Genomic DNA, 25,175 nt, shown 5'->3' with positions numbered 1-25,175 from the left:
TAACAATTTAAAACCCTGGTCAAAAAGAAGAAAACAACTACTTGAAATTACTGGAAGTCAGCCAAATGTTGGCAAACACCAGGAAAGAGTTTACCCTCAGTGGAATTACAATGGGTAAGAACAGCAAACTGTGATCTCTGCAGTTTCAACTGCAGAAAACCAGTGTTAACTTCATCGTTGGCTACATAGCTAGAAATCTGAGGAAAATCCATTCAGGAAGGAACAAGAAGAAATGAGATCTAAAATCTGAAGGTAAGCTCCAAAGCCCGAGCTGACCACAGAATGGTGGAGAGAAGGTGACACCAGCGGGTACAGAATAAAAAGCAGCATCTAGAGCTGAAAGGACTGAGCAGAGCTGTCAGCTGCTTCACTCTGGGTGAAAACAGGAGTAGTGTGAGTAAATACTAGAGCAACAATAACAAAAAATCCTCACAAGAATCTAAAACAAAATACCTTAATAAATTGAAGAGAAATACAATCTTAACCACCTAAGGGCTTCCTTGGTGTCTCAGATGATGAAGATCTGCCTGCAATGCAGGAGACCCAGGTTTGATCCCTGGGTCAGGAAGATCCCCTGGAGAAGAGAATGGCTACCCAGTTCACTATTCTTGCCTGGGGAATTCCACGGATAGAGGAGCCGGGTGGGTTCGCAGAGTCAGATACGACTGAGTGATTAATACTAAAACAATATTAATGAATGAAAAGGTAAGGAATCTTAACAGAAAAAAAAATTAAAACTATAAAAACAACCAAATGGAAATTCTAGAGCTGAAAGCACAATAAATGAAAGGGAAAATTCACTAGAAAGGTTTAATAGCAGATTGGCAATAGAAGGAAAAACATTAGTGAACTTGAAGAGAGATCAACAGGAATCATTCAATCAGAACACACAGAAAAAAGAGTGAAGAAAAAGGAACCTCAGAAACCCATGGGATAACATCAAGCCCTCCAATGGATGTGTAATGGGAATCCCAAAAGAGAAAAAGCAGAAAAAATGTTGAAGAAATGATGCCCAAAATATACAAAGAAAGCACAGTAAAGACACTGTTTTAAGGTTAAAAACATTCAAATAAAAGCACTTTCTACACTAAACTGTCCAGAACTCTACATTTAAAATTAAATTTCCCTAATTTAAGATCAGAAGAGAGACTAAGCCATCAAACATAATTTAAGTCCAGCAAGAAATCTGAAATAAGATTATAAAATGATTCATTTTTTTTTCATATTTTTTAAAAAATAAACCCTCTGAATTCTACTTTTGATAAAATTTACTTGAACCAATCAGAGGTTTATTCTTTAGAGAGGAGTGTTCTACTGACTGAGAGAGGGCACGAGAAAGCTTTGCAGGGAGCTGGAAATCATCTGCATCTTGCTCTTGTTGGTGTTTTACATAGCGTATACATACGTAAAGACTTACTAAAATGAACCCTTAAGATCTGAGCACTTCACCATTTGCAAGTTATCTTCTATTAAAGAAGGAAGGGGAAGAAAGGAAGGAGAGGGAGAATAAAGGATGCAAGGAAGGCACTAACTTACCTGAAACCTGATCATCTGTTAAGCCAAACGCTGACATGACATTTTTATTGATTTCATCTTGGTTTTTTAAAGGATCAAAAGCTGACATACTTGCTGCCATAACCTGAGTAGACTGTTTACCAGAAGAATCAGCAGCAGCAGGCTTTTCTTCCCTACCATCCACAGTATCTATAAAAGAAATAACCAAAAACTTGTTTCTATTTTATCTATATTCAATAAGGCCTAAAAAATACATGATAGCGAAATACATATGTGCATAAAGTCTGGAATGGTGAGGGTATCTCTGAGTACAAGATTATAATTTTCCTTTCTTCTTTGTTGCTATTTACACTTTTTTTTTTGTAAAATGGGGGGCAAGGTCAAAAAGAAATGAAAGATAAGTAATAGCTTTTATAAAAAATTATATCTATGTACGTCCTTAAGAATTATCAGATGAGAAAAAAAAAATACAAGCATCTTTACACAGAGAAACATTTTACCGTGCTTTTTGGAGTGCTATGACATATATCCTAGTATCAGACACATACGGTGCACTAATGCTTTATTTTCTAAAAGGATAAAAAGCTTTTTAACTAAAGTTATGATTATCAATTTTTATGCTTTACTTCTACTTATCTACTGGTTCATTATCTATCAATACATGGAAACCTCAAGCCAACACATATTTTAATTTACAATGTCTTCCTTTAAAATACTTATTACAGATAAAACATATGTGTCTGAAATGTGCTCAAAATAACATGGGAGGGGTGGAAATGTGTGAGTATAGATGGCATGATACTGTGAGCTGATAACTGGTGAAGCTGTGAGGGTTCATGGGATTCATTATACTATTATGCCTACTTTCATATATATTAAAATTTTTCCATAATAAAATATTTTGCAAAGTAGAATTTTAAACATTAAGAGCAGGAAAAATTTTAAACCACACACTTTTCTTCTAAGGATACTAAGGTTCTAAACACGCATTTATACTACCACCTTGTGAAAGAAAAGAGATTCAAGAATAACACATTTATAAACAGAAACATGTAATATTAAAAAAATATTACAAATACTTAAGGCCAACACATTAAAAAAATATTACAAATAAACTAAACAAGTAAAAAGAAAACTGCTAACCATTTACTGAAGTAACTGATGTTATCAATTCCTTTCTGTTACCAACCAAGTAAATGAGCATTAGATCATCTCTGTGATCATGACCAAAATTGATCTTGTGAAAAAATATTATGAACCAAGTGCACTATAAGCACACACAGGCTTGCAGCTCTTTTATTATCATTCCTCTAGTTACATTAGTATCTCCTAAATCTCAGTAGGAAAACTTTTATAAGTACTCCTTTAAAATGTCTGCCAGTCATCCATCTTCCTCACCAACTTCCCTCCTTCAATTCCAAGACATATCCCAAGAGCATATCACACCAATTTTAGGATTATTTCCCTTCACACTGCTATCTTTCACTACCTATGCATCCTTCCACTTATGGCAAACTAAATTCATCAGGAAACACAATATATACCCACTAGCCTACTATCTGCTCCAGTAGCTACTGCAGAGATACTGCAACAGGTCAATCCAGTACTGAAGGTGACCTGCACATCATCTGTCTCACAGAGGAAAGCAACTGTCCAACAAGTCCACTACAGAGGCAGAGTGCTGAAGGACATAGGTAGCTACATGTTTTGGGTGAGGGCAAGCCATAGGATTCTAAAGAGCTCTGACAGCTGACCAGTACTTTTTTCTGGTGAACTAGACTTTCTGATGTTTCCTAAAGTTTCTGATGCAGCTTATTTTATGTTTTTGGTTACCCCCAACTCCCTTGAGAAGATTATTAAATCAGAATATGTTCTAAAAGCTTAGGAAACTTCATAAAATGAAGCGGGGTCAAGAGTTAAGCAATCTTTCTAAGTATAGGAGAGGAAACAAAAAAATAAGCTACAACTGTCTATAAAAATAAAACACAGAATGTTATATTCAGTTCATTAGGCAACTCAAGACACAATAACTAGAAGGATGGCCACATAAAGACACAATATATGATATAATTTCCAACATGCAGAGGAGAAACCAATTTTTAACATCTCTTTCATTAACACAGGTGAGAGGTGAACAATAAAACATACGAACACATGGAATTAAACTCATAAAGAAAAGCAGTATGTGGCAAGAAGTAATGAACAGAAAGGCTGTTCCACCAAAACCAAAAAGCTTATAAATCTATAGGTAATTTCTACACAGTACTGGCTCTACTTATTGAATTTTGATCTAAGACTTCCCTGGTGGCTCAGATGGTAGAGCGTCTGTCTACCTGCAATGCAGGAGACCCGGGGTTCAAGCCTCAGGTCGGGAAGATCCCCTGGAGAAGGAAATGGCAACCCACTCCAGTCCTCTTGCCTGGAGAATCCCATGGACGGAGGAGCCTGGTAGGCTACCATGGGGTCGCAAAGAGTGGGACACGACTGAGTGACTTCACTTTCTTTCTTTCTTTCATAATACTCTACAGATGCTTCAAGCCCCTAAAATTATATGCAAGTGTTGTTATATCGACATCTATGATTTCTTCTGGGAAAATGGTCAAGGTTTTCATTTTTGTGTGGAGAGACAGGTCAAGAAAAGGCAATATGCTTTAACCTGAATACAAAGGCTTTATCATAAAGAGGCTGAAAAGAGCTCATTGTATCTCCCCAAATCTTTTTAATATGTTCTAAAATCTAGAGGTAGAACTAGAAATTACTAATCAATCACCAAATATTTATCAGGTCATCTACCACTAACACAATTCCATATGGCTGGAGGAAGCAGGAAATGATTGGGAAAGGCATCTTTTTAACTATAACTATAAATTAAACTCCAAAATTTAGAGTATTTCAGAATCTAAAGGTTACAAGAGATTATACAATGCTACTTTTCCACAAAATCATCTTCTATTAAGCCCTTTATAGCCAGTAATCCAGAATCTATAAAACCTATGAAACTTACATGCAAACACAAAAGTGATTTTTTAAAAGTGTATATTTTTAAAGTGCAACATCTAAGAATATTAAAAGTTGAGAAGGCAAGTTTTTAAAATCTACTTTTAAGCCATATTTAAATTTCAGTCTACATTTACTATTTGGTCCCCAAACTACTTTCAGTTCCAAATTTGTCTAACAGAACATAAATAGTATGCCATATTTATCATAACATAAATAGTATGTCTGTAAAATGGGAAAAAAAATTTTTTTTGCATATTATGAACACTGTGCTTAAGATAAACATTACAACATTTGAATGTACTAATCTAAAATTACCTTTACTTGAAACTACTTCATATATCACATAAAACTCAAGAAATGATTTCCATTCCTAAGGTTCATTAATTAACTTTAACACTAAAAAGGGTTCAAGAGTCAAAGAGATTTGAAAACTGACCTATGTCATAACCCAGGAGTCTAAGACTACCTGTAAAACAATCACGCAGACAGCACTTTAACAATGGGATTCCCGGCCCTGCTCTCCAGGTCTGTGATGAGATCCAGGAATTGGTATAATAAAATCTCCCTGTAATCAAGGTTCCCTGGGTAGCTCAAACAGTAAAGAATCTGCTTGTAATGTGGGTGACCTGGGTTCGATCCCTGGGTCAGGAAGATCCCCTAGAGAAGAGTGTGGCAACCCACTCCAGTATTCTTGCCTGGAGAACTCCATGGACATAGGAGACTGGTGGGCCCCAGTCCCTGGGGTCACAAAGAGTGAGACACAACTGAGTGACTACCACAACAACAATCTTGATGAACAGCCAGGTTTGGGAAAACAGATATTGAATATTAGCACAGACATAGAAGTAAGAAAGGGTGACAATGGAGGTGCCATTTTACTCCTGCTGAAGAATTTTTTTTTAAATCTGCAAAAAGTCATAAGTAGGATAAATGAGAATAAAATGACTTCATGGTCTACCGTTTTCAGGAATGCTGGAGGACGGGCCTGGTTCTCCAGGTGGTTCCAAACTATCCAGTAAGCGATTCACTTTATTTCGAAGTTCTATCAGTTCTCGACGAAGGTATTTCACCTGACTTGATTCAAGGGGTCTTGGTTGGCCATTAACTGGAATAAAAACATTCATTTTCTTAAACTTAGGAAATATTCCTGAATAAATATATCAGTAGAATTATATGTAACAAGGAAAAATCAAAATTAACTTCTTTAAAAAGTTGAACTCAAACAAGATACCTATTGATATCATTCAAATAACTTTTTCAGGAAAGGATTTTCATTGCTAATTTATTTTTGGAAGAAGTAAATATTCATCAGTCTTTGCTGATGAACTATGGCTTATGACCTATAAGCTCCCCCCCAAAAATATTCATTAAAAGAATTCAACTACAGTGAAATAAAGTAAAATTACAGAAAGCTTTAATATATTTTAATAGAAATCATGTACCTTCAAAAGCTTTTACTTCACACAATTCTTTTATAGCCTTGAAATAGTACAATAAACACCTTATTAAAAGTATAATATGACTGTAGGTCTGTTATCCTTCTTGCCTACTTCTGACCTCCCTCCCCACAAAAAAATTAGCTACCTAAAATAAATGCCCTAAATAAAAAGTAACCTCTTTTAAAAATACGCAGAATTTACAAATTCACATCACCACTGTCCTTCAAAATAGTTACTTTAAAAGAAGCACAAAAGCCAGAAAAAGTCAGATTATTCAGTAATCATTGGGCTTTTTTTTTAAAGGGTAATATTAACCTCATTTAATTACCCACTTTATCCAAATGACTTTCAGCTAACTAAAAAAAAAAAAGGATCCTTCTTCCAGCAACAAAGACTGTCATCACTGAGATTATTAATTTAAAAAAAAGTGAAGCAAGGCTCTGAATGCAAACCTCAAAGTAAGAGTTCAAAAATTAAACTTTTTTATGCATTTTATATACTTACAATTTGTGTGTGTGTGTGTGTGTATCTTACATATTTACAAATTCCTAAAGCATCAAACCAGAAAAGGACATCTACTTGAAAATAAAGGTTCAAGGAGATTTTTTGTAGAATATGTTTCAAACATCAATATAAGCTTTTAAAAGCTAATCCATCAGTATTTTACATACTACCTATATATTTATGAGAAAGTTCAATATAATTTCCTACCTGTATCAATTATTGGCTTTTACTGGGTATTACTGTTTTTCCTTTAATAGCTGAAAAGAAGAAAAGCAGCTCCTGAAAGCTAAGAACTGGCCCTGTACTGTAAGACAGGCTTTTGTGTTGCTCTAAAAGCTGGCATGGTATTCACATGTAGGTTGCTGAACATAAACAATTTCAGAACATACCAACAGTACATCAACTGCATCTCAATAAATCTTTTTTTTAAAAGCAAATAAAGAACACCACCAACTATTATTAAAGATCACCCTGGGACTGATATAGCTCAAGACAAAAAAGAAAGCCAGTCCATAATCATGTGAGAACTTAGACACAAGAACATTAACCAGAATGTCACAAAAATGACCAAACATCCCTGGCTAATTATGAGTGACACTATTTTACCAATTGCAAGCTTTAGCCTCCATTCACTCCCCATATTTTCTGGGTAAGATTTAGTAAGATAAATCATAGGACTACTACCTAATAGGTAAATCATAAATCATGGGATTACTACCTAATCATAGGACTACCCATACTTCCTGACAACAGCCAATCTAGAGCAAAGCCCCATTCCTTCAACCTTATGCAAAACCATCTAACACAAACTAAAGCCCTACAAAAAATTCTAACACATTTTTACTGACATGCTATTGTTCTCCAAGGTGCTCATTCTCCTTCACAGCAATGTATTAATATTTGAGGTTAAACTCCCTTTCACTCCTAATATTGCTTACTTCTGCCTTTTAAACTTAATAGATAGTTTGCTAGTTGTATATCTTCAAAATTGCTGATCCCTTCAATTCCCCCAACTTCTAGTTCATTTCTGCTTTTTATTTTCTAAGTTATCTGGACTTACACTATCCTTTTTGTATTTAGCTTTAGCACACTCTAAAAACTTTGTCATGTAAAAGTCTTCACTAATTTGAAATCTAATTCCTAATATGATTTCTTCTATGGTATGTTACTTAAAAGTATATTTTTATCTTCAAAAATATGGGAGTTTGGGTTATCTTTTTTGCCCAATAGTTTCTAATAAAACCAGAGGAAATGATCTTTAACATATTCCTTCTCTGATACTGAGACTCACTGGAAAACCTAGCAGATGGTCAACTTGTATAAATGTCCAAATGCACTAAAGCAAAACTGAATCCTGTCCTGATTGCTAGATGCACACAATCAAGCCTGTATCTATTTTGCTTAAATTTTGAGGCTGCTTGATCTATCAGTTTTGGAGAGAAGAGTATTAACAGTTCTCTTATGATTACAAATTTTTCCTTTTTCAGGTGTGCAGCAAAATGATTCAGTTATACACACCTATATATGTGTGTATATATATATGTGTTTATACTTTCTTCAGATTCTTTTCCAGTACAGGTTATTACAAGATATTGAATATAATTCCCTATACAATAGATTCTTGCTATTTATCTACCTTAAGTTTTTTTTAATGTTTTTTAAATAATGCCTAGTTCTTCTTTTATGTCTAATAACAATACATAATTTATTAACACTTCTACTAAGTTCTTAGAAATCTAATCCCACTATTAGTTGTACCCATTGTTACTTGTTTACATGGATGTTTCATGTGTCCTACAGTTTTAAACTCTACGTTCATCAATAGGATTTTATCTTTGAGAAGCCTATGTTATTTGGATTGAGAACATATACCCTCCAGATAAGATTTTTGCCTTTGTTTCTTGCACTTTTCATGGTGGAATCCGGGTTTGGGAGTTCCCAAAGGACCATGGTTATAAATCCTTAAGAGAGCCTTCACAAACCCCTGATAGCTCAGGATATATCAGAGTTTCTTTATCAGTTTCTTGACTTTTCCTCTACCAATGAAAAGATATTTTTCTTCTACAATCTGCTTTTTGAGAGTATAGTCATTGAGGGTCTAGGACACAAGACCTATACCATGAAGACACCAAATGACAAGTCCTTCGATTATGCAGACTAAAACCTTCAACATTACCACCAAAAGCATCCCAAGCCTCAGCTTTCGGTACTTAAGGCCCTGGTTTTTAATTTCAATTATATTTTGGTCCCTGACATCTCCTTCACGTTCCTGAGCAAGCTCAGGTGTGTAATTCAAAAAATATATTCAGCATCATTTATCCAGTACATTCTCAGTGTTTCTGAGATGAAGATTTTCGGTTTACCTAATGCCTGATAGCTGGCCAATAGTGGTTAGGTATTTTAAGACTCAATATTGTAAAGAGATATGTTTTATTTTATTTTTTAATTTAGTAGTTTTTGTTATTAGCATTTTAAAGTGATTCATATTCACCCTTCTTAGATGGAGATGAAATAAATACAAATTAAATCAACTGGCCATTGATCCTATTTCATGGAACTGGGTGAGTCAGTGCTACCTAATTTTTAAAAATGCTAACCAAAACATCCAGGAAAAAAGTCCACATTTTTTTTCATATAATCATGCTACTACTTTAACTTTGCAATCATTCCTATCTTATCCCTTTAGTGTTCTGCCTTGCAAATCTTTCATGATCTGTAAGAAAATAAAATCTATAAGATTAAATTTAGTCTTATATTTGTTTTTGTTTTTTAATCAGAACTATCTCAGATCTTGAAATACTACTTAAAAAATAATGTCTAAAAAAAGTATCAGTTCAGTCACTTAGTCGTGTCTGACTCTTTACGACCCCATGGACTGCACCACACCAAGTCTCCCTGTCCATCGCCAACTCCTGGAGCTTGCTCAAACTCATGTAAGTATCAGTCCTATACATTAAACCCTGAGAATAAGTAAAAACATACTACATTGGAAAACAATTATATATTCTTAAAGAACTAAACTGCAGTTTTAACCCTGAAATTATTTTCAATCCTGGAAACACTTATACAAGTGGCATACATTACTATTTAAGGTAACAGCAGATGAGTTATTTAAAATATGTCTACTTTCTATTAATCTTCAAAGGATATAGTTAAGCCTTAAAATTTAAAAATTCTGATATAGAAGAAAAAAGTATCACTTAATTTTGAATCTTTAAAAGGAATAAACTAAAAAGTATTTCATAAAAATACAAAGAAGAGTAAATATATTAGAAAGTTTAGCACTTACCAAATAATGTCAGTTTCAGTATCCTACTACACTGAATTGCAAAGGAAAGGTCAGAACTATCAAAAATTGTTATAAGATCTCCATCTGAAACAAATAAAAATTTCAGATTTGCATCAGTAGTAAGCTAGGATATATGTCAATTAAAATGCAAAATGTGGATCACAGAGCATAGAGAATCTTCCATAAAACCTTTAAACATAAAGGATCTAGGGAAGACATATTTATCCAAAAGAATACTAAATTAATTTTATTTCTTTCATGGCAAGATATTTATCTTATTCTCATAAGACGAGCCAACACATAGCTAAGATTAATGTAATCTTTTACTAATCACCTGGAGGAAATTACAGTTTAGATTGAAATCTTTTCTATTCTAAAATATTTAAATATATTTACCAGAAATCAAGGTAATAATAATTCTCAAGGTTCAAATTTTAATTCTAAGCACAGTAAAACACCACTGACACAAACAGAGGGGAAGCCATATATAACAGTAACTAAAAAGGTTGCAAAATTTTTTTTCTGCAAAATTGTTCTAATAAATGGGTAGACAGTTGAGTCTTTCAGGTCCCCAATCATCTCAACACTAACATGAAAACCATCAATTCTCCTCAGGAAAAATATTCCTGTACACAAGATTCTGAAATCCCCTAGATCCCAAGGATAAAGAATACTATAATCAGCATATCAATTGCCTGTTCAAAAGCTTTCCAAGGGCTAGGGAAAAAATGGCTAGAGAAAGAACACAAGAGAAACCATTCCAAGGTATCCTCATAGACACAGCTGGGGGAGCAGGGCTGTCATGGGGAGGCTGAGAGGCTGTTCCAGCCATGCTGTGTACACCAATTTTAACACTGATTAGGCCGGTTATTTTGGATAAAGATGGCAATAAGAGCCATAACTGAGAGTTTTATCATCTCTTCACAGCAGACCAATGTTTTGTTTTGGTTTTTGACAACACACACATCTAATGTTCAACTTTAGGGATTCTACTCATAAACATATTTTTAAGTACATATGTAAAAGAAGGAAATTTTCTATAACTGATTTTTTCTTTTCTGATTTCCCCAACAGAAATAAGAGTTTCTATGACATCAGGAACTCTTTACCTAAGTCAGCTCTCTAAACTAGTACCCAATACAGTCTATGGAACGCACATCTGTATAATTTACAAAAGCACTCAAAAACACAATGAAAAACAAATTCAATGTGATAACCAGATGTAGAAGACAGTTTCAACAACGAGGATACCCTAAGCTAGGAGTTACAAACTGCAATCAATGGATAAATTCTGGCTTAAAGAATTCAAACTAAGGATAGTTTTTGTATTTTTAAAAGGTTCTACAAAAAAGATTAGCAAGGCCTTATAGGACCCACAATTCTAAAATATTATGTGATCCTTTAAAGAAGGAGTTGGCTGACCCTTCTGTAAACAAAAATGAGTTAAAAGAAAGGCAGTAAAATAGTAAAGTTCATTTAAGATATGCCAATTCTGAGGTAAGAGCAAATCATCTCAGGTTTTGTTGTTCAGTCACTAAGTCGTGTCCAACTCTTTATAACTCCATGGATTGCAGCACACCTGGCCTCCTGGTCCCCCACTATCTCTCAGAGTTTGCCCAAGTCCATTGCCAGCTTTGAGGTAAAAGCAAATCATCTCAGGTAAAACCATTAAAAACTTGAGTTGTAAAGTCAAACAAAAAGAAGAACAAATTGATCACATTTACACACACATTTGGAAGTCAAACGGGATAATCAATGTATTATAAACAGATGACGTTACTAGATCAGTTCAGTCGCTCAGTCGTGTCCGAATCTTTGCGACCCTAGAACCGCAGCACACCAAGCCTCCCTGTCCATCTCCAACTCCCGGAGTCTGTTACTAGGGAAGAGAATAAGAAAATGCTTTCCTTTTTTGTTCCTTAACAAGGATGACCCTCAAAAATTTGTTTTGGGTAACATTAGATGAAGGGGCTTCCCCTGTGACTCAGCTGGTAAAGAATCTGCCTGCCGTCGGAGAAGGCAATGGCACCCCACTCCAGTACTCTTGCCTGGAAAATCCATGGACAGAGGAGCCTGGTAGGCTGCAGTCCACGGGGTCTCTAAGAGTCGGGCACAACTGAGTGACTTCACTTTCACTTTTCACTTTCATGCATTGGAGAAGGAAATGGCAACCCACTCCAGTGTTCTTGCCTGGAGAATCCCAGGGGCGGGGAAGTCTGGTGGGCTGCTGTCTATGGGCTTGCACAGAGTTGGACACGACTGAAGCGACTTAGCAGCAGTAGCAGCAGCAGCCAACGCAGGAGACAAAAGAGATGTGAGTTCAATCCCTGGGTCAGGAAGATCCCCTGGAGGAGAACATAACTATCCACTCCAGTATTCTTACCTGGAGAATATCATAAACAAAGGAGCCTGGCAGGCTACAGTCCATGGGGTTTCAAAGAGTCAGACACGACTGAGCGCCTAACACTTTCATTTTTCAACATTATATGAAATATTGAAAAAATGAAAGGCATATTATACCTCTAGTGAATTAACTGGCTTAGTTAACCATCAGTGATTTACACTCCCCTTCCACAGGCTAAGTTGTTGGAAAGTGGCTATCCAAGCAGGGACAAGTTCCCAACCCACTAACATCTCAGAACAGTCATGTGACTGGGGTCTGGTCAATGTGATGAGCTGAAATGATAAACCACCTCAAGGCTTAGAGAGTACAATCTCCCATGTGATCCCCTATACTCCATCTTCATGCATCTGCTTGCTGAATGCAGATACTCAAGTTGAGCTTGTAAGCCATGTACTGAAGATATCAGAGCTTATGTCAACCTGGGCCCCTGAATAATTTCTTGAACGTTAAACCACTGAGATTTTAAGATTTTTATACTAACAGCTGACATTACTTTAAACCAACACACAGAGAGAAACACAGAAGCTATTAGGGATAAGAAAACTGAGACAGCACAGTGTCAGAGAAATAAGTATTTATAAAACGATGCTGTGGATAGCAGTGCCAAGTGTTGAGATCAAGATGAAACAGACTGGAAATAAATTCAGCAGTAGTAAAGATACTCATAACCACCTAAAGCCCAATTTCACTAGAGATGTTAACAAAGACGACAGGTCAAAAGAAAAAGAAAGAGAGTCTACTGAGGCAGGTGTGAAACCCTGCGGTCCGAACAGCAGAAAACAAACTGTAAATGCAGGAATAATGATTCTGATTATATTTGCATTATCAAAGCCAATTTTTTAAAGAGATTTTGCCTTGATTATAGCAATAATAAACAAATGCTTTATGTTTCCAAAAAAAAGAAACGACAGTCTACTAATATAAGTCCACTATGTCGTTGATGATATATTTGTCAGGTAAAACCGATCTCCATAAAAAGTTTTGTAGTCAAATTAGCCTGGGAACACTGCATAAACTGAGAAAGTACTTCAGCATATTAAGTGTTCTGAAAATACCTGCAAAAAAACAGCTTTTCCATACTTTTCCATACTTTCACGAATCCTTTCTCATTCAAAATGTACTAACATCCCTTTCACTTTAGGAAATATGAGTGCAAGTTTGGTTTTAAAGCAAAAAGGAAGCCAGAATTGTACAGGCATAAAAGAAAAACAAATGGCTTGTAAAAATGTGTGACTGTATCCTATCACTTAAAACCCCTTTCTAATAATAAATCACTTGGCAAATTTTTTACTTATAAGTATAACTAACTACATGGGCATTCCCTTAAGTAAAAGAAAGTGGTACTCAATTACCATAGGAGGAAACAGAATTTTTATTTGGAGTTCAATGAAAAATGGGCAAAAGAACACATATAATACTTAGGTTTTTAAAAACTTGAGAAACACTTACCTTCATCTTTATATTTTATTGTAACTTCATCATTGCTCAGAAGTTTTCCTCTGAAGACTCGCTGCATCATTAACACTAATTCATCATAAGTAATATCTTCATTATGAATGGGAATTCGTCGAATATCCTCCCCAAGTTGAGCTTTTATGATTAGTTTACCACTCAGATCCAACTGCCCATTCATGGTGGACTCCAGGATGTTCTATATATGTAACTCTAGAGAAAGACTGACAAAATGATCTTGATGATTAAATAGCTATAAAACATATTTTAAAAGCTAAAAAGCAAAGCTACTATTAATATTAAGTTCAGTTCAGTCGCTCAGTCGTGTCCAACTCTTTGCGACCCCCATGAATCGCAGCACGCTGGGCCTCCCTGTCCATCACCAACTCCCGGAGTTCACTCAGACCCACATCCATCAAGTCAATGACACCATCCAGCCATCTCATCCTCTGGCATCCCCTTCTCCTCCTGCCCCCAATCCCTCCCAGCATCAGAGTCTTTTCCAATGAGTCATCTCTTCGCATGAGATGGCCGAAGTACTGGAGTTTCAGCTTTAGCATCATTCCCTCCAAAGAAATCCCAGGGCTGATCTCCTTCAGAATGGACTGGTTGGATCCCCTTGCAGTCCAAGGGACTCTCAAGAGTCTTCTCCAACACCACAGTTCAAAAGCATCAATTCTTCGGCCCTCAGCTTTCTTCACAGTCCAGTTCTCACATCCATACATGATTACTGGAAAAACCATAGCCTTGACTAGACGGACCTTTGTTGGCAAAGTCATGTCTCTGCTTTTCAATATGCTGTTTAGGTTGGTCATAACTTTCCTTCCAAGGAGTAAGCATCTTTTAATTTCATGGCTGCAATCACCATCTGCAGTGATTTTGGAGCCCCAAAAAATAAAGTCTGACACTGTTTCCACTGTTTCCCCAGCTATTAGACTCTAAGAAATCTCAGTTTCAAAGGAAATTCACTGTTCCAATGTTACCATATTTATGGTAAAATGGTCTGGAACTGGTTTGATTATGTGCATTAAAAAAATAACTTTTATTATTTTATGTCTATTATTATTTTACCCATATATTTAACTGCTCATCTGATTTAGACTTCTTACTTAACATGTCTAGAACAAAATCCTGATCTTTCCCATAAACTGTGCTTCTCTTGTAGTTTTCTCCATCTCTATTAATGACAATTCTTCTAAGATATTCAAGATAAACGAAAAAAAAACTTAGTTCCTCTCTTTCCCGCACACCTTACATATACCAAATTGCCAATGAATATAGTTGCCACAACTTTCAAAATATCTCTAGAGTTCTATCCTTCACCTCTATCAACTTAATCCAAGCCACCATCATCTCTTGCCTGGATTACTGCAAAAGACTCCTAACTGGTCTGTCTGCCTTTTACCTTTGTTTGCTTAACAAGTAAGTGAGTGAGTGAGTGAAGTCGCTCAGTCGTGTCCAACTCTTGGCAACCCCGTGGACTCCTCCGTCCATGGGATTCTCCAGGCAAGAATACTGGAGTGGGTTGCCATCTCCTTCTCCAGGGGATCTTCCTGACCCAGGGATCAAACCCAGGTCTCCCGCATTGCAGGCAGATGCTTTACCATCTGAACTAAGGGTTTAGAGGCTGTCAAATGGACACGACCTATAAAGACAATTTTGATGGTTTTACATAGAAATGATCTCTAATGGAAGAGAACACAAATGGGAACTATTTGAGATACATTTCTATGTAAAATGCTTAACACAAGTATCCTCAACACATCAGAGTTATCCTGTTAAATAAAATCTGGGAGGGATTGGGGGCAGGAGGAAAAGGGGACGCCAGAGGATGAGATGGCTGGATGGCATCACCGACTCAATGGATGTGAGTTTGAGTGAACTCTGGGAGATGGTGATGAACAGGGAGGCCTGGCGTGCTGCAATTCATGGGGTCGCAGAGAGTCGGACATGACTGAGTGACTGAACTGAACTGAACTGAGCACAACTACTTTAAAATCTTCCAACAGAGTCTCATCTCACTCTTGATAAAAGCCAGAACTACAAGGTCAAGGTCATTTCCCACCTCTTTCCCTGGCCACTCTGCTACACTCAGATTTTACAATCTCCTTCTCAAGACTTGGCACTTGCTGCTTCCTTAACCTTGACCCCTTTTCACACCCCTCACATGATTCAGATCTCTGATCAAATGCTAACTTCTCAGAGGTTTTTCCGGACTATCTAATTTAAAATGGCTTTACTGTCACTTTCTTATTCAGCTTCATTTTCTGCAAAGCACTAATCACTATCAAACATTTATAAAGTATTTTTTATTCTTTTCCACTAGAAAATAGGGAAATAAATGGCTTTGTTCACTGTTATTTCTGGAGCCTAGAACAGTGCCTAGCACAGTTAATTATTCTAGTCATTAAAGGAAGGACAATCATTAAATACTAGCCTCCAAACCCTACTAGACTGTGTATATTAAATGCTAACCCTGAAGAGCAAAGTATGTGTGAACACTTAAAATAGTTTCAAAATTTTCTCGCTAAAATAAGAAAGACCTCATGAGCATTTTCTCCAATTTTACTATTTTCAGAACTTGAGGACAAAAAACAAATCAGTGACATCCTCCTGAGCTTTCTAAAAGTCTGTCCACTATTGTTTCTCCATCCTCCCTAACGCTTCCATCCCCAATCCTGAGTATGTGTGATTAGACAGCACCCTTAAAAATAAGACAGTGTCAGAGAACTAAATATTAACTTGCCATTGAATTCTGCCTTCTTGGGTTTTATCTTAATCTTAGGTTATTCAGTGCACTTCTCCTATAATGACTTTGCAATCCTAAATTCAAAATAATGTCTGCAGTCTCTAGTAATTTATACCATTATTGTATAATAACAGAAAATACACTTTCGCTTAATTAATATGTTAATATCTCTTCTTCTCAAGGCCTATCTCTTCTTTCCGAGACCAAGATGTTCACGAACACATTATTTGCAACTACAGAGCATTTCCTACTGGTCACATTCTGGTTTCAAAACTATGCTTTTCTACTAGGAGCATTCTGCTTTCTTCTCTTAAATGTGTTATTTTATTAACATATTTAGTTTTCCTAGTTCTCTACATCTGCTCCTTTGTGTGCGTGTGAAAGCACTCTACCTGGCCCCCAACACACCAACACTTCAAATATTTGAAGAGGTTTTCATGAATCCTAATTCATTTAATCAGTAGTATACATAAATGCTCTAGTATCCTCATACAAATGCCACATGTCCTTAAAATTAGGTACTCATTATTGTCTCTAGACTCCCTTGCCACCCTCTGAACAAATTAATTCTATGAATGAACCTTTAATGCCCATCTTAAAATGGTGCATTAAATACAGAATCTAACACTCTAAGGTCAGTTAAGAACAGAGTGGACTATGTTCTACCATCCAGATGCTACGCTTGTCTTAACATAGAGAATACAGTCAGTGTTTTATCTGCCAATTCTGACAATGGACTTTTCCTAAAGACTTTGATTAACTGAAACCTCCATACAACCCCTTCACCTGTGAGCCAAACCAGCCCTCTTCATTTGGCAAACACTTAAATACCTACTGCGTGCCAAGTTCTGAAGTATAATTACTTCAGTAAGATGGTTAAGATTTCACTTTGTTTGCCTTGCAGCCTGAGAGTAATAAAGAACTTCAAATCAATCTATGTAATCTTCTCTTCCCTACAGGATGTGTAAACCATCAATAATGTAGTTGAAGGACCAGAGCTTAGCTTCAGCAGGATAGTACTACCTATTCTCAGTAACTTCTAGAATAGCGCCTGACATACAGTAAGTAAAGATTTTTAATACTTTTTGTTCCCTAAACAAAACATGAATGACAAGTGATAAAGTTCTGACAGATTAAAAGAAGGCAGTACTATCAGGTCAGTTCCTAAGTCAAGCCTTCACACTAGCTAGAGGTGACTCCCTACAACTGACGTAACCCTAATTAGAGACATTTCCAACAATGAATATAACTGATATAATCCTTTTGATCATAAAGGAATTGTTGCCCAGTTCCAATGACTCTGAAAATATGAGCCCCTTTTTAAATACCTGACACCTGCCATGTTTGCCTGCAAATTCACTTACTGGCTAGTGCTTCTCTTGGACTGTAAACTACCTGTGGCCAGGAACCAGGTCTTCTTTCCTAAGGCTGTCTCCATTTTGTGCAGTCATCGCCATAAGGCATGACATAAAACAGGTTATCACAAAAACAAAAGCACCTCGAAATTCTCTCTTCCAGGGAAAATCCTATCACTCTATTTTTTATGTAACCATAGAATCCAGGTCCTCTTTTTCTCTAGCCTCAATCACAAAGTAGAGACTGCTATGAACTACTAGTTCCCAGGGCTGCTGGTGACATCCTCACAGCTTTTTCAGCTCCCCATTTCTCCTTTCATCTGTCTTTGCCCTACTCCCTCTGAAGGCCAGAAATGACTCGGCCACTAACTTATGAAATCTTCCACCAGGAACACTGTTCTCAGAACTGGAGAGTAAAGTGACATGCCCAAGGAAACATGTAAAAAGCCTGCCTCTTTGAACCAGGATCCAGGTTCAGTGACCAAACCTCCAGCTCCACCAGCCCTGTGGTGAGGGCCCTGTTCAGTGAATTTGCTTAGGCAACTCCAGAAGGTAGAAATTTCCTTTAAGAAACCGTAAATAAAACCAACCCTCGAGTACTCCAAAGAATGCAAGGTCAGAATTCTGCCTGACCAGAGACAGCGTTGATAGTAAAGATTTCTCCCACTAGCTGCGTGACCTCAGGAAATACCTCTTAAAGTCTCACCTTCGTTAACTGCAAAAAGAGAATATCTAAATTTGGAAGAATCCTTGTGACGATTAAATGAGACTGTGAACCTAAACTACTTAGCATATTGCCTAGCAAAGTAAACTCTTGAAAAGTTAGATGTCATCACCACTACTAGACTGGGTTTGGCCTCCAGACGGCGCTTGATCAAGCACTAACACAGTCAAGGAACAAGGCTTCCCCAGGCGACCCCCAATCAACTAATTTCCATAGGCGCCCTTCTCCCCACTTCTCACCCTTTCAAGCACCTCTGAGGGTTAGGCACTGGACCACCCCAGATCTCCAGAAGTCCCTCTCCGCTCCCTCCGGCTGTCCGACTCCTTGGAGCCAAGCGGGATTGACACAAATGCTCTTGCTGGCACAAACACCTCCTAAAGCCCCCCACAGGTCCGCTTCGTTGTTGCCACGGTGGCCAGTGGCACCCCCACCCCGCCCCTCCCCCGCCGTGGCCTCTCCTCGAGGCGAGGCCCGGCCTGGCCTCAGTCCTCGGCCTCCAGAGCCTTCCCACGACCCCTCCGACCCCACCCGCCCCGCGCTCGCCGGTTCGAACGAGGCCCTCGCAGCGTTTCCACGTCTCCCGGCCCGCCTGGCCGGAGAAATCCGCCGCGACCCCGTCGGCAGCGGCCATACCGTCTTCCCGAGGCCGCCACTGCCGCCCCTCCGCGGGTCTCCGCTGATCCGACCCCGTGCTAGGCCGCCACCGTCGGACTCTGGGGCGCTGGGGGAAGGCTGCGGTCACAGCCCACTCGGTTGCCCTCCGGGGCCGCCGCACCTCGCTGGCAGACTCGCGCGGGCCCCGACCAATCGCACTGAACCACCAAGCCTAGCGAGAGCTCGGGCCCAGTACGTGGCAGGCGGGGAACGAAGAGGGGCGGGAATAAGAAGAAAATCTGTCCTTTCGCTCCGCCTCAGAGCTATCGGACCGACCCAGGACGCATGCGCAACGTCGATAGGGCGGGGACTAACGACGCCGGGGTCTGCAGGGGTCTGAGTCTCTGCTTTCTCACTGGATGACGGGATAAGTGTAGGAAGTGCACGCAGAACAGATGCACGCATGCGCGGGGCGTGACCAGGCACTTCCGGTTTTCCTGAACAGTAGTATTTCCCGTTTCTCGCCCGTGGGCGGGACGTAGTTTGGTCTTCTGGACTTTGAGAACGAAGAGTAGGCGTTTGTCCAAGTTTGTGTTTTTTTGTTGTTTTGTAGCCATTGTAGTTCTCCTAGTCCTATCTCGAAAAAACTAACCTTTTCCCCGCCTTCCTTCTGCAAACTCATTCATTCATTATTGGGCGCCTACGCTTTGTTAGGCACTGTGCGGGGAATGGGAATGAATCAGTTTCTGAACAAGGAGTTCCCAACAGCGTTTACGAGACAGGGCAGATTTTATGGATGTGTAAAAGGTGAAGGCTAGGAAATTAGAACTCATTAAGGATCCCAGAGCCATTTTGGAAATAAGATATTTGAGCGTGCCTTACATACTCTTTTCATTTATCTAAAGCATTTGTCTTGAATATGCATGTTTATATAAGAAGTATGCTGGCTTTAGACTGAAGCCTGAAATTTGGGAGGAGGGGGGAATAGGTGATGGAATCGGCATGGGGAGGGAAGTGCTCTCTTAAAAGTTGCTGGAAACTTGCTTTCTAAGATAAAGAGCAAAAATCAATTTGAACTTACTTGTTCCTCAGTTGTTCACCAGATAAGTAAAGTGAATTTAAGGTGAGAAGTTATGCACTTTTAGTAAAGAGTGACATTTTTGCAGTTGTAAGTCTGAAAAATTATGTTTGAGAGTGAAATATTTGATTTTAGAATTCTTTGCCTCTGAAATGTATTTTCCAACATTCTATGTATTATTCTTTGAGCAATTGCTTGGCAGCATTTGGGGAGAAAAAGACTGTAGTAAGAATGAGAAAAGTTCCAGATTTTCTCCAAAGACTTGTTCTTCATTGCTTGTAATTTAGAACTGAATGATGCAGATTTGGGGAAACTACTTCTGTTGGTAATAGTATTCTGATGTCTTTGAGATGGTTTGAGATTGGATTAAACCACACAAATACAGACAGAGATAAAATTATGGCAAACAGTGAATAACACCACTGTCAATATCCCTAAAGAAAACTCAGAGCCTGGGGCAGAGGATAAGGAGATGAACCTTAGCCTGGCATGAGGGGAAAGCATTTCCTCTCTCTAGGCTCCTGGGCAAAGGGCTTGCCATTGAGAAGAAATAAATTGATCGCTACTATACTGGGGCCAAAGACTGTAGTAAGGGTCAACACCGAAATCAGATTGATTATGTTCTTTGCAGCCAAAGATGGAGAAGCTCTATACAGTCAGCAAAAACAAGACCGGGAGCCGACTGTGGCTCAGATCATGAACTCCTTATTGCCAAATTCAGACTTACATGGAAGAAAGTAGAGAATACCACTAGACCATTCAGGTATGACCTAAATCAAATCCCTTATGATTATACAGTGGAAGTGAGAAATAGATTTAAGGGACTAGATCTGATAGATAGAGTGCCTGATGAACTATGGATGGAGGTTCGTGACATTGTACAGGAGACAAGAATCAAGACCATCCCCAGAGAAAAGAAATGCAAAAAAGCAAAATGGCTGTCTGCAGAGGCCTTACTGTGAAGAGAAGTGAAAAGCAAAGGAGAAAAGGAAAGATGTAAGCATCTGAATGCAGAGTTCCAAAGAATAGCAAGAAGAGATAAGAAAGCCTTCCTCAACGATCAATGCAAAGAAATAGAAGAAAACAACAGAATGGGAAAGACTAGAGATCTCTTCAAGAAAATTAGAGATACCAAGGGAACATTTCATGCAAAGATGGGCTCAATAAAAGACAGAAACGGTACGGACCTAACAGAAGCAGAAGATATTAAGAAGAGATGGCAAGAATACACAGAAGAACTGTACAAAAAAGATCTTCACGACCAAGATAATCATGATGGTGTGATCACTCACCTAGAGCCAGACATCCTGGAATGTGAAGTCAAGTGGGCCTTAGAAAGCATCACTACAAACAAAGCTAGTGGAGGTGATGGAATTCCAGTTGAGCTATTTCAAATCCTGAAAGATGATGCTGTGAAAGTGCTGCACTCAATACGCCAGCAAATTTGGAAAACTCAACAGTGGCCACAGGACTGGAAAAGGTCAGTTTTCATTCCAATCCCAAAGAAAGGCAATGCCAAAGAATGCTCAAACTAGCGCAATTGCACTCATCTCAATGGCACCCCATGCCAGTACTCTTGCCTGGAAAATCCCATGGATGGAGGAGCCTGGTGGGCTGCAGTCCATGGGGTCGCTATGAGTCTGACACGACTGAGCGACTTCACTTTCACTTTTCACTTTCATGCACTGGAGAAGGAAATGGCAACCTGCTCCAGTGTTCTTGCCTGGAGAATCCCAGGGATGGTGGAGCCTCGTGGGCTGCCGTCTATGGGGTTGCACAGAGTCGGACACAACTGAAGCAACTTAGCAGCAGCAGCAGCACATGCTAGTAAACTAATGCTCAAAATTCTCCAAGCCAGGCTTCAGCAATACATGAACCGTGAACTTCCATATGTTCAAGGTGGTTTTAGAAAAGGCAGAGGAACCAGAGATCAAATTGCCAACATCTGCTGGATCATCGAAAAAGCAAGAGAGTTCCAGAAAAACATCTACTTCTGCTTTATTGACTATGCCAAAGCCTTTGACTATGTGGATCACAATAAACCGTGGAAAATTCTGAAAGAGATGGGAATACCAGATCACCTGACCTGCCTCTTGAGAAACCTGTATGCAGGTCAGGAAGCAACAGTTAGAACTGGACATGGAACAACAGACTGGTTCCCAATAGGAAAAGGAGTACGTCCAGGCTGTATACCGTTACCCTGCTTATTTAACTTCTATGCAAAATACATCATGAGAAACGCTGGGCTGGAAGAAGCACGAGCTGGAATCAAGATTGCCAGGAGAAATATCAACAACCTCAGATATGCAGATGATACCACCCTTATGGCAGAAAGTGAAAAGGAACTAAAAAGCCTCTTGATGAAAGTGAAAGAGGAGAGTGAAAAAGTTGGCTTAAAGCTCAACATTCAGAAAACGAAGATCATGGCATCTGGTCCCATCACTTCATGGCAAATAGATGGGGAAACAGTGTCAGCCTTTATTTTTGGGGGCTCCAAAATCACTGCAGATGGTGACTGCAGCCATGAAATTAAAAGACGCTTACTCCTTGGAAGGAAAGTTATGACCAACCTAGACAGCATATTGAAAAGCAAAGACATTACTTTGCCAACAAAGGTCCGTCTAGTCAAGGCTATGGTTTTTCCAGTAGTCATGTATGGATGTGAGAACTGGACTGTGAAGAAAGCTGAGCACCAAAGAATTGATGCTTTTGAACTGTGGTGTTGGAGAAGACTCTTGAGAGTCCCTTGGACTGCAAGGAGATCCAACCAGTCCATTCTAAAGGAGATCAATCCTGGGTATTCTTTGGAAGGAATGATGCTGAAGCTGAAACTCCAGTACTTTGGCCACCTCATGCAAAGAGATGACTCATTGGAAAAAACTCTGATGCTGTGAGGGATTGGGGGCTGGAGGAAAAGGGGACGACAGAGGATGAAATGGCTGGATGGCATCACCGACTTGATGGACGTGAGTTTGAGTAAACTCCAGGAGTTGGTGATAGACAGGGAGGCCTGGTGTGCTGCAGGTCATGGGGTCACAAAGAGTTGGACACGACTAGTGACTGGACTGAACTGAACACTGGGGCCAGCTGGAAGCTGGTAAGAGAGGCACCCATACATTTGCCTTTAGAGGGACTAGGGCTTGTGGACTCTGAAAGCAGCTTAAAGTTCTTTATGTTGTAATTCCCTTGTGCTTCATCCTCAAGCAATCCGTGAAGTCTTGTTTAATGTTAAACTTGTCCCTGACTCATTTGAAAAGACCCTGATGCTGGGAAAGATTGAAGGCGGGAGGAAGAGGGGCCGACAGAGAATGAGATGGTTGGATGGCATCACTGACTCAGTGGACGTGAGTCTGAGTAAACTCCAGGAGTTGGTGATGGACAGGGAGGCCTGGCATGCTGCAGTCCATGGGGTCGCAGAGAGTTGGACACAACTGAGCAACTGAACTGACTGACTGACCCTGGGTACTACTGAGGAAACTGAGAGATATGGTAGTGATAATTCCTCTGGTCAAAGCAGAAGCAAGAGCTGCCTGGGGCAAGAAGTGAGACATCAGATTAGTAAAGCATCATTTGGAAGCCAGATCAGAGGCTAAGGTGACCCGAGACAAGAAAGACTTCTGTGCCACATTAAAGCATTTCCCCAGGATTCTTCAGAAATACACATTTGGAAATTTTCAATGAAGAACTTTGTAAAACATTTTGCTTCTTGCTATGCAGTGGGATGTAGACTTACAGTACTGTGACTGGGCATGAAATCAAGGATATTTAGGTTTAGTAATATGTTATATGACAGCATGAAATTATCCTCTGAGTTTGTCAAATTTCCCCCTTTAGGTTATAGACACCTTTATAACCAAAACCATATCCTGCCCATTTTCTTGTTTTAACTAAATTACTAAACTGTTCACAAAAACATCAGTGACCTTTTGTGTTCCTGATCCTATATAAGAATTACATTAAAAAATTAATTTAAGAGCCTCATGAACAGCTGGAGTTCAACACCCAACCCAAAGATAAGAACATTACCCATAAATCATATTTCCCTTTTTGCTCCTCTCTTATGTGGCATTCAGTGAATATCTGTTGAGTCAGTGAAATAGTTATTGCTCTTCTGTAATGTGCCACAGTTGCTGATGATACAGGTCTCTGTACTTAGGCTCCCAATAAATGCTGGTGATAATTGGCCACAGAACAATAGACCAGACTGAGCCACTTGTCACTCTTAACAAGAACATGCTTTCTCCCACTCTGTGTGTAGACACTGATTTTAGTTACTGCTGCCTTTCATTAGATAAACCAGAAAAGCTAAGTTATACAATTGCCACTGCCTAAGCACTTAGGGTCACATTTATTGGGATAAGCATCAAACAAACCACCAAGAAGATTGTTCTGGGAACTCCATAAGCACACCTTTAAAGTGCTGTTAGTTAAAAACCCCATCTATTTTTGTGTGTGTGGCATTTGGAAAAATACTGACAGAGTAAATTGAACTTCATGATCACCTGGGCCTCTCCCCTATGTCCAGGTGAATTTGGTTTGAAATGAACACATAGAATAACCCTGAATTAGAAATGTGAAAGGTGGAAGCATGTGAAAAAAGGAGAAACAGTATAAGGAAAGACCTTTAGCTTAGCCTATAGCAAGGGGAGAAATGAGAACTCTACATTTGAAGGTTGGCTACGACTGAGCGACTTCACTTTCACTTTTCACTTTCATGCACTGGAGAAGGAAATGGCAACCCACTCCAGTGTTCTTGCCTGGAGAATCCCAGGGACGGGGGGAGCCTGGTGGGCTGCCATCTATGGAGTCACACAAAGTCGGACACGACTGAAATGACTTAGCAGCAGCAGCAGCAGCAGCAGCAGCAGCCCAAGTTTCACAGATATCTGAACAAGGGTTATAGCTGTACTGTGGTTTTGAGGAATGTAGTCAACTCACTTACATACCACCTGATCTTTCTCTTCATAAGTCAGCGTGGCTCGCATTCTCCCAATAGAAGAGAAAAAATCCTAAGGGTGAAAAAGGGAGATTCTTTGACTGATAGAAAGTGGGACAAAGACTAGGAGCCTTGT

General features: G+C 38.9%; 1 protein-coding gene across 4 annotated transcripts in view; it reads right to left on the bottom strand.

Annotated features, from left to right (window-relative positions):
* TFG (trafficking from ER to golgi regulator) overlaps nt 1-19,253 on the bottom strand; it is a 31,674-nt gene extending 12,421 nt beyond the window's left edge. For 2 of the 4 annotated variants that reach the window (XM_055567960.1, XM_055567962.1), the window contains exons 1-5: nt 19,065-19,253; nt 13,601-13,827; nt 9,748-9,831; nt 5,474-5,620; nt 1,537-1,704 (exon numbers count right to left, since the gene is read on the bottom strand). In XM_055567960.1, the coding sequence (XP_055423935.1) occupies nt 1,537-1,704; nt 5,474-5,620; nt 9,748-9,831; nt 13,601-13,784 (583 nt within the window). In that variant the 5' untranslated portion in view covers nt 13,785-13,827; nt 19,065-19,253. The remainder of the gene's footprint in view (nt 1-1,536; nt 1,705-5,473; nt 5,621-9,747; nt 9,832-13,600; nt 13,828-19,064) is intronic. The other 2 variants (XM_055567959.1, XM_055567961.1) reach the window with 1 other exon arrangement.
* Nucleotides 19,254-25,175: the final 5,922 nt, after the last annotated feature.

This window comes from Bubalus kerabau, chromosome 2 (genome assembly GCF_029407905.1).
Source record: "Bubalus kerabau isolate K-KA32 ecotype Philippines breed swamp buffalo chromosome 2, PCC_UOA_SB_1v2, whole genome shotgun sequence".
In the NCBI taxonomy this organism is placed as follows: Eukaryota; Metazoa; Chordata; class Mammalia; order Artiodactyla; family Bovidae; genus Bubalus; species Bubalus kerabau.
This window is presented reverse-complemented; position numbering and strand designations above follow the sequence as displayed.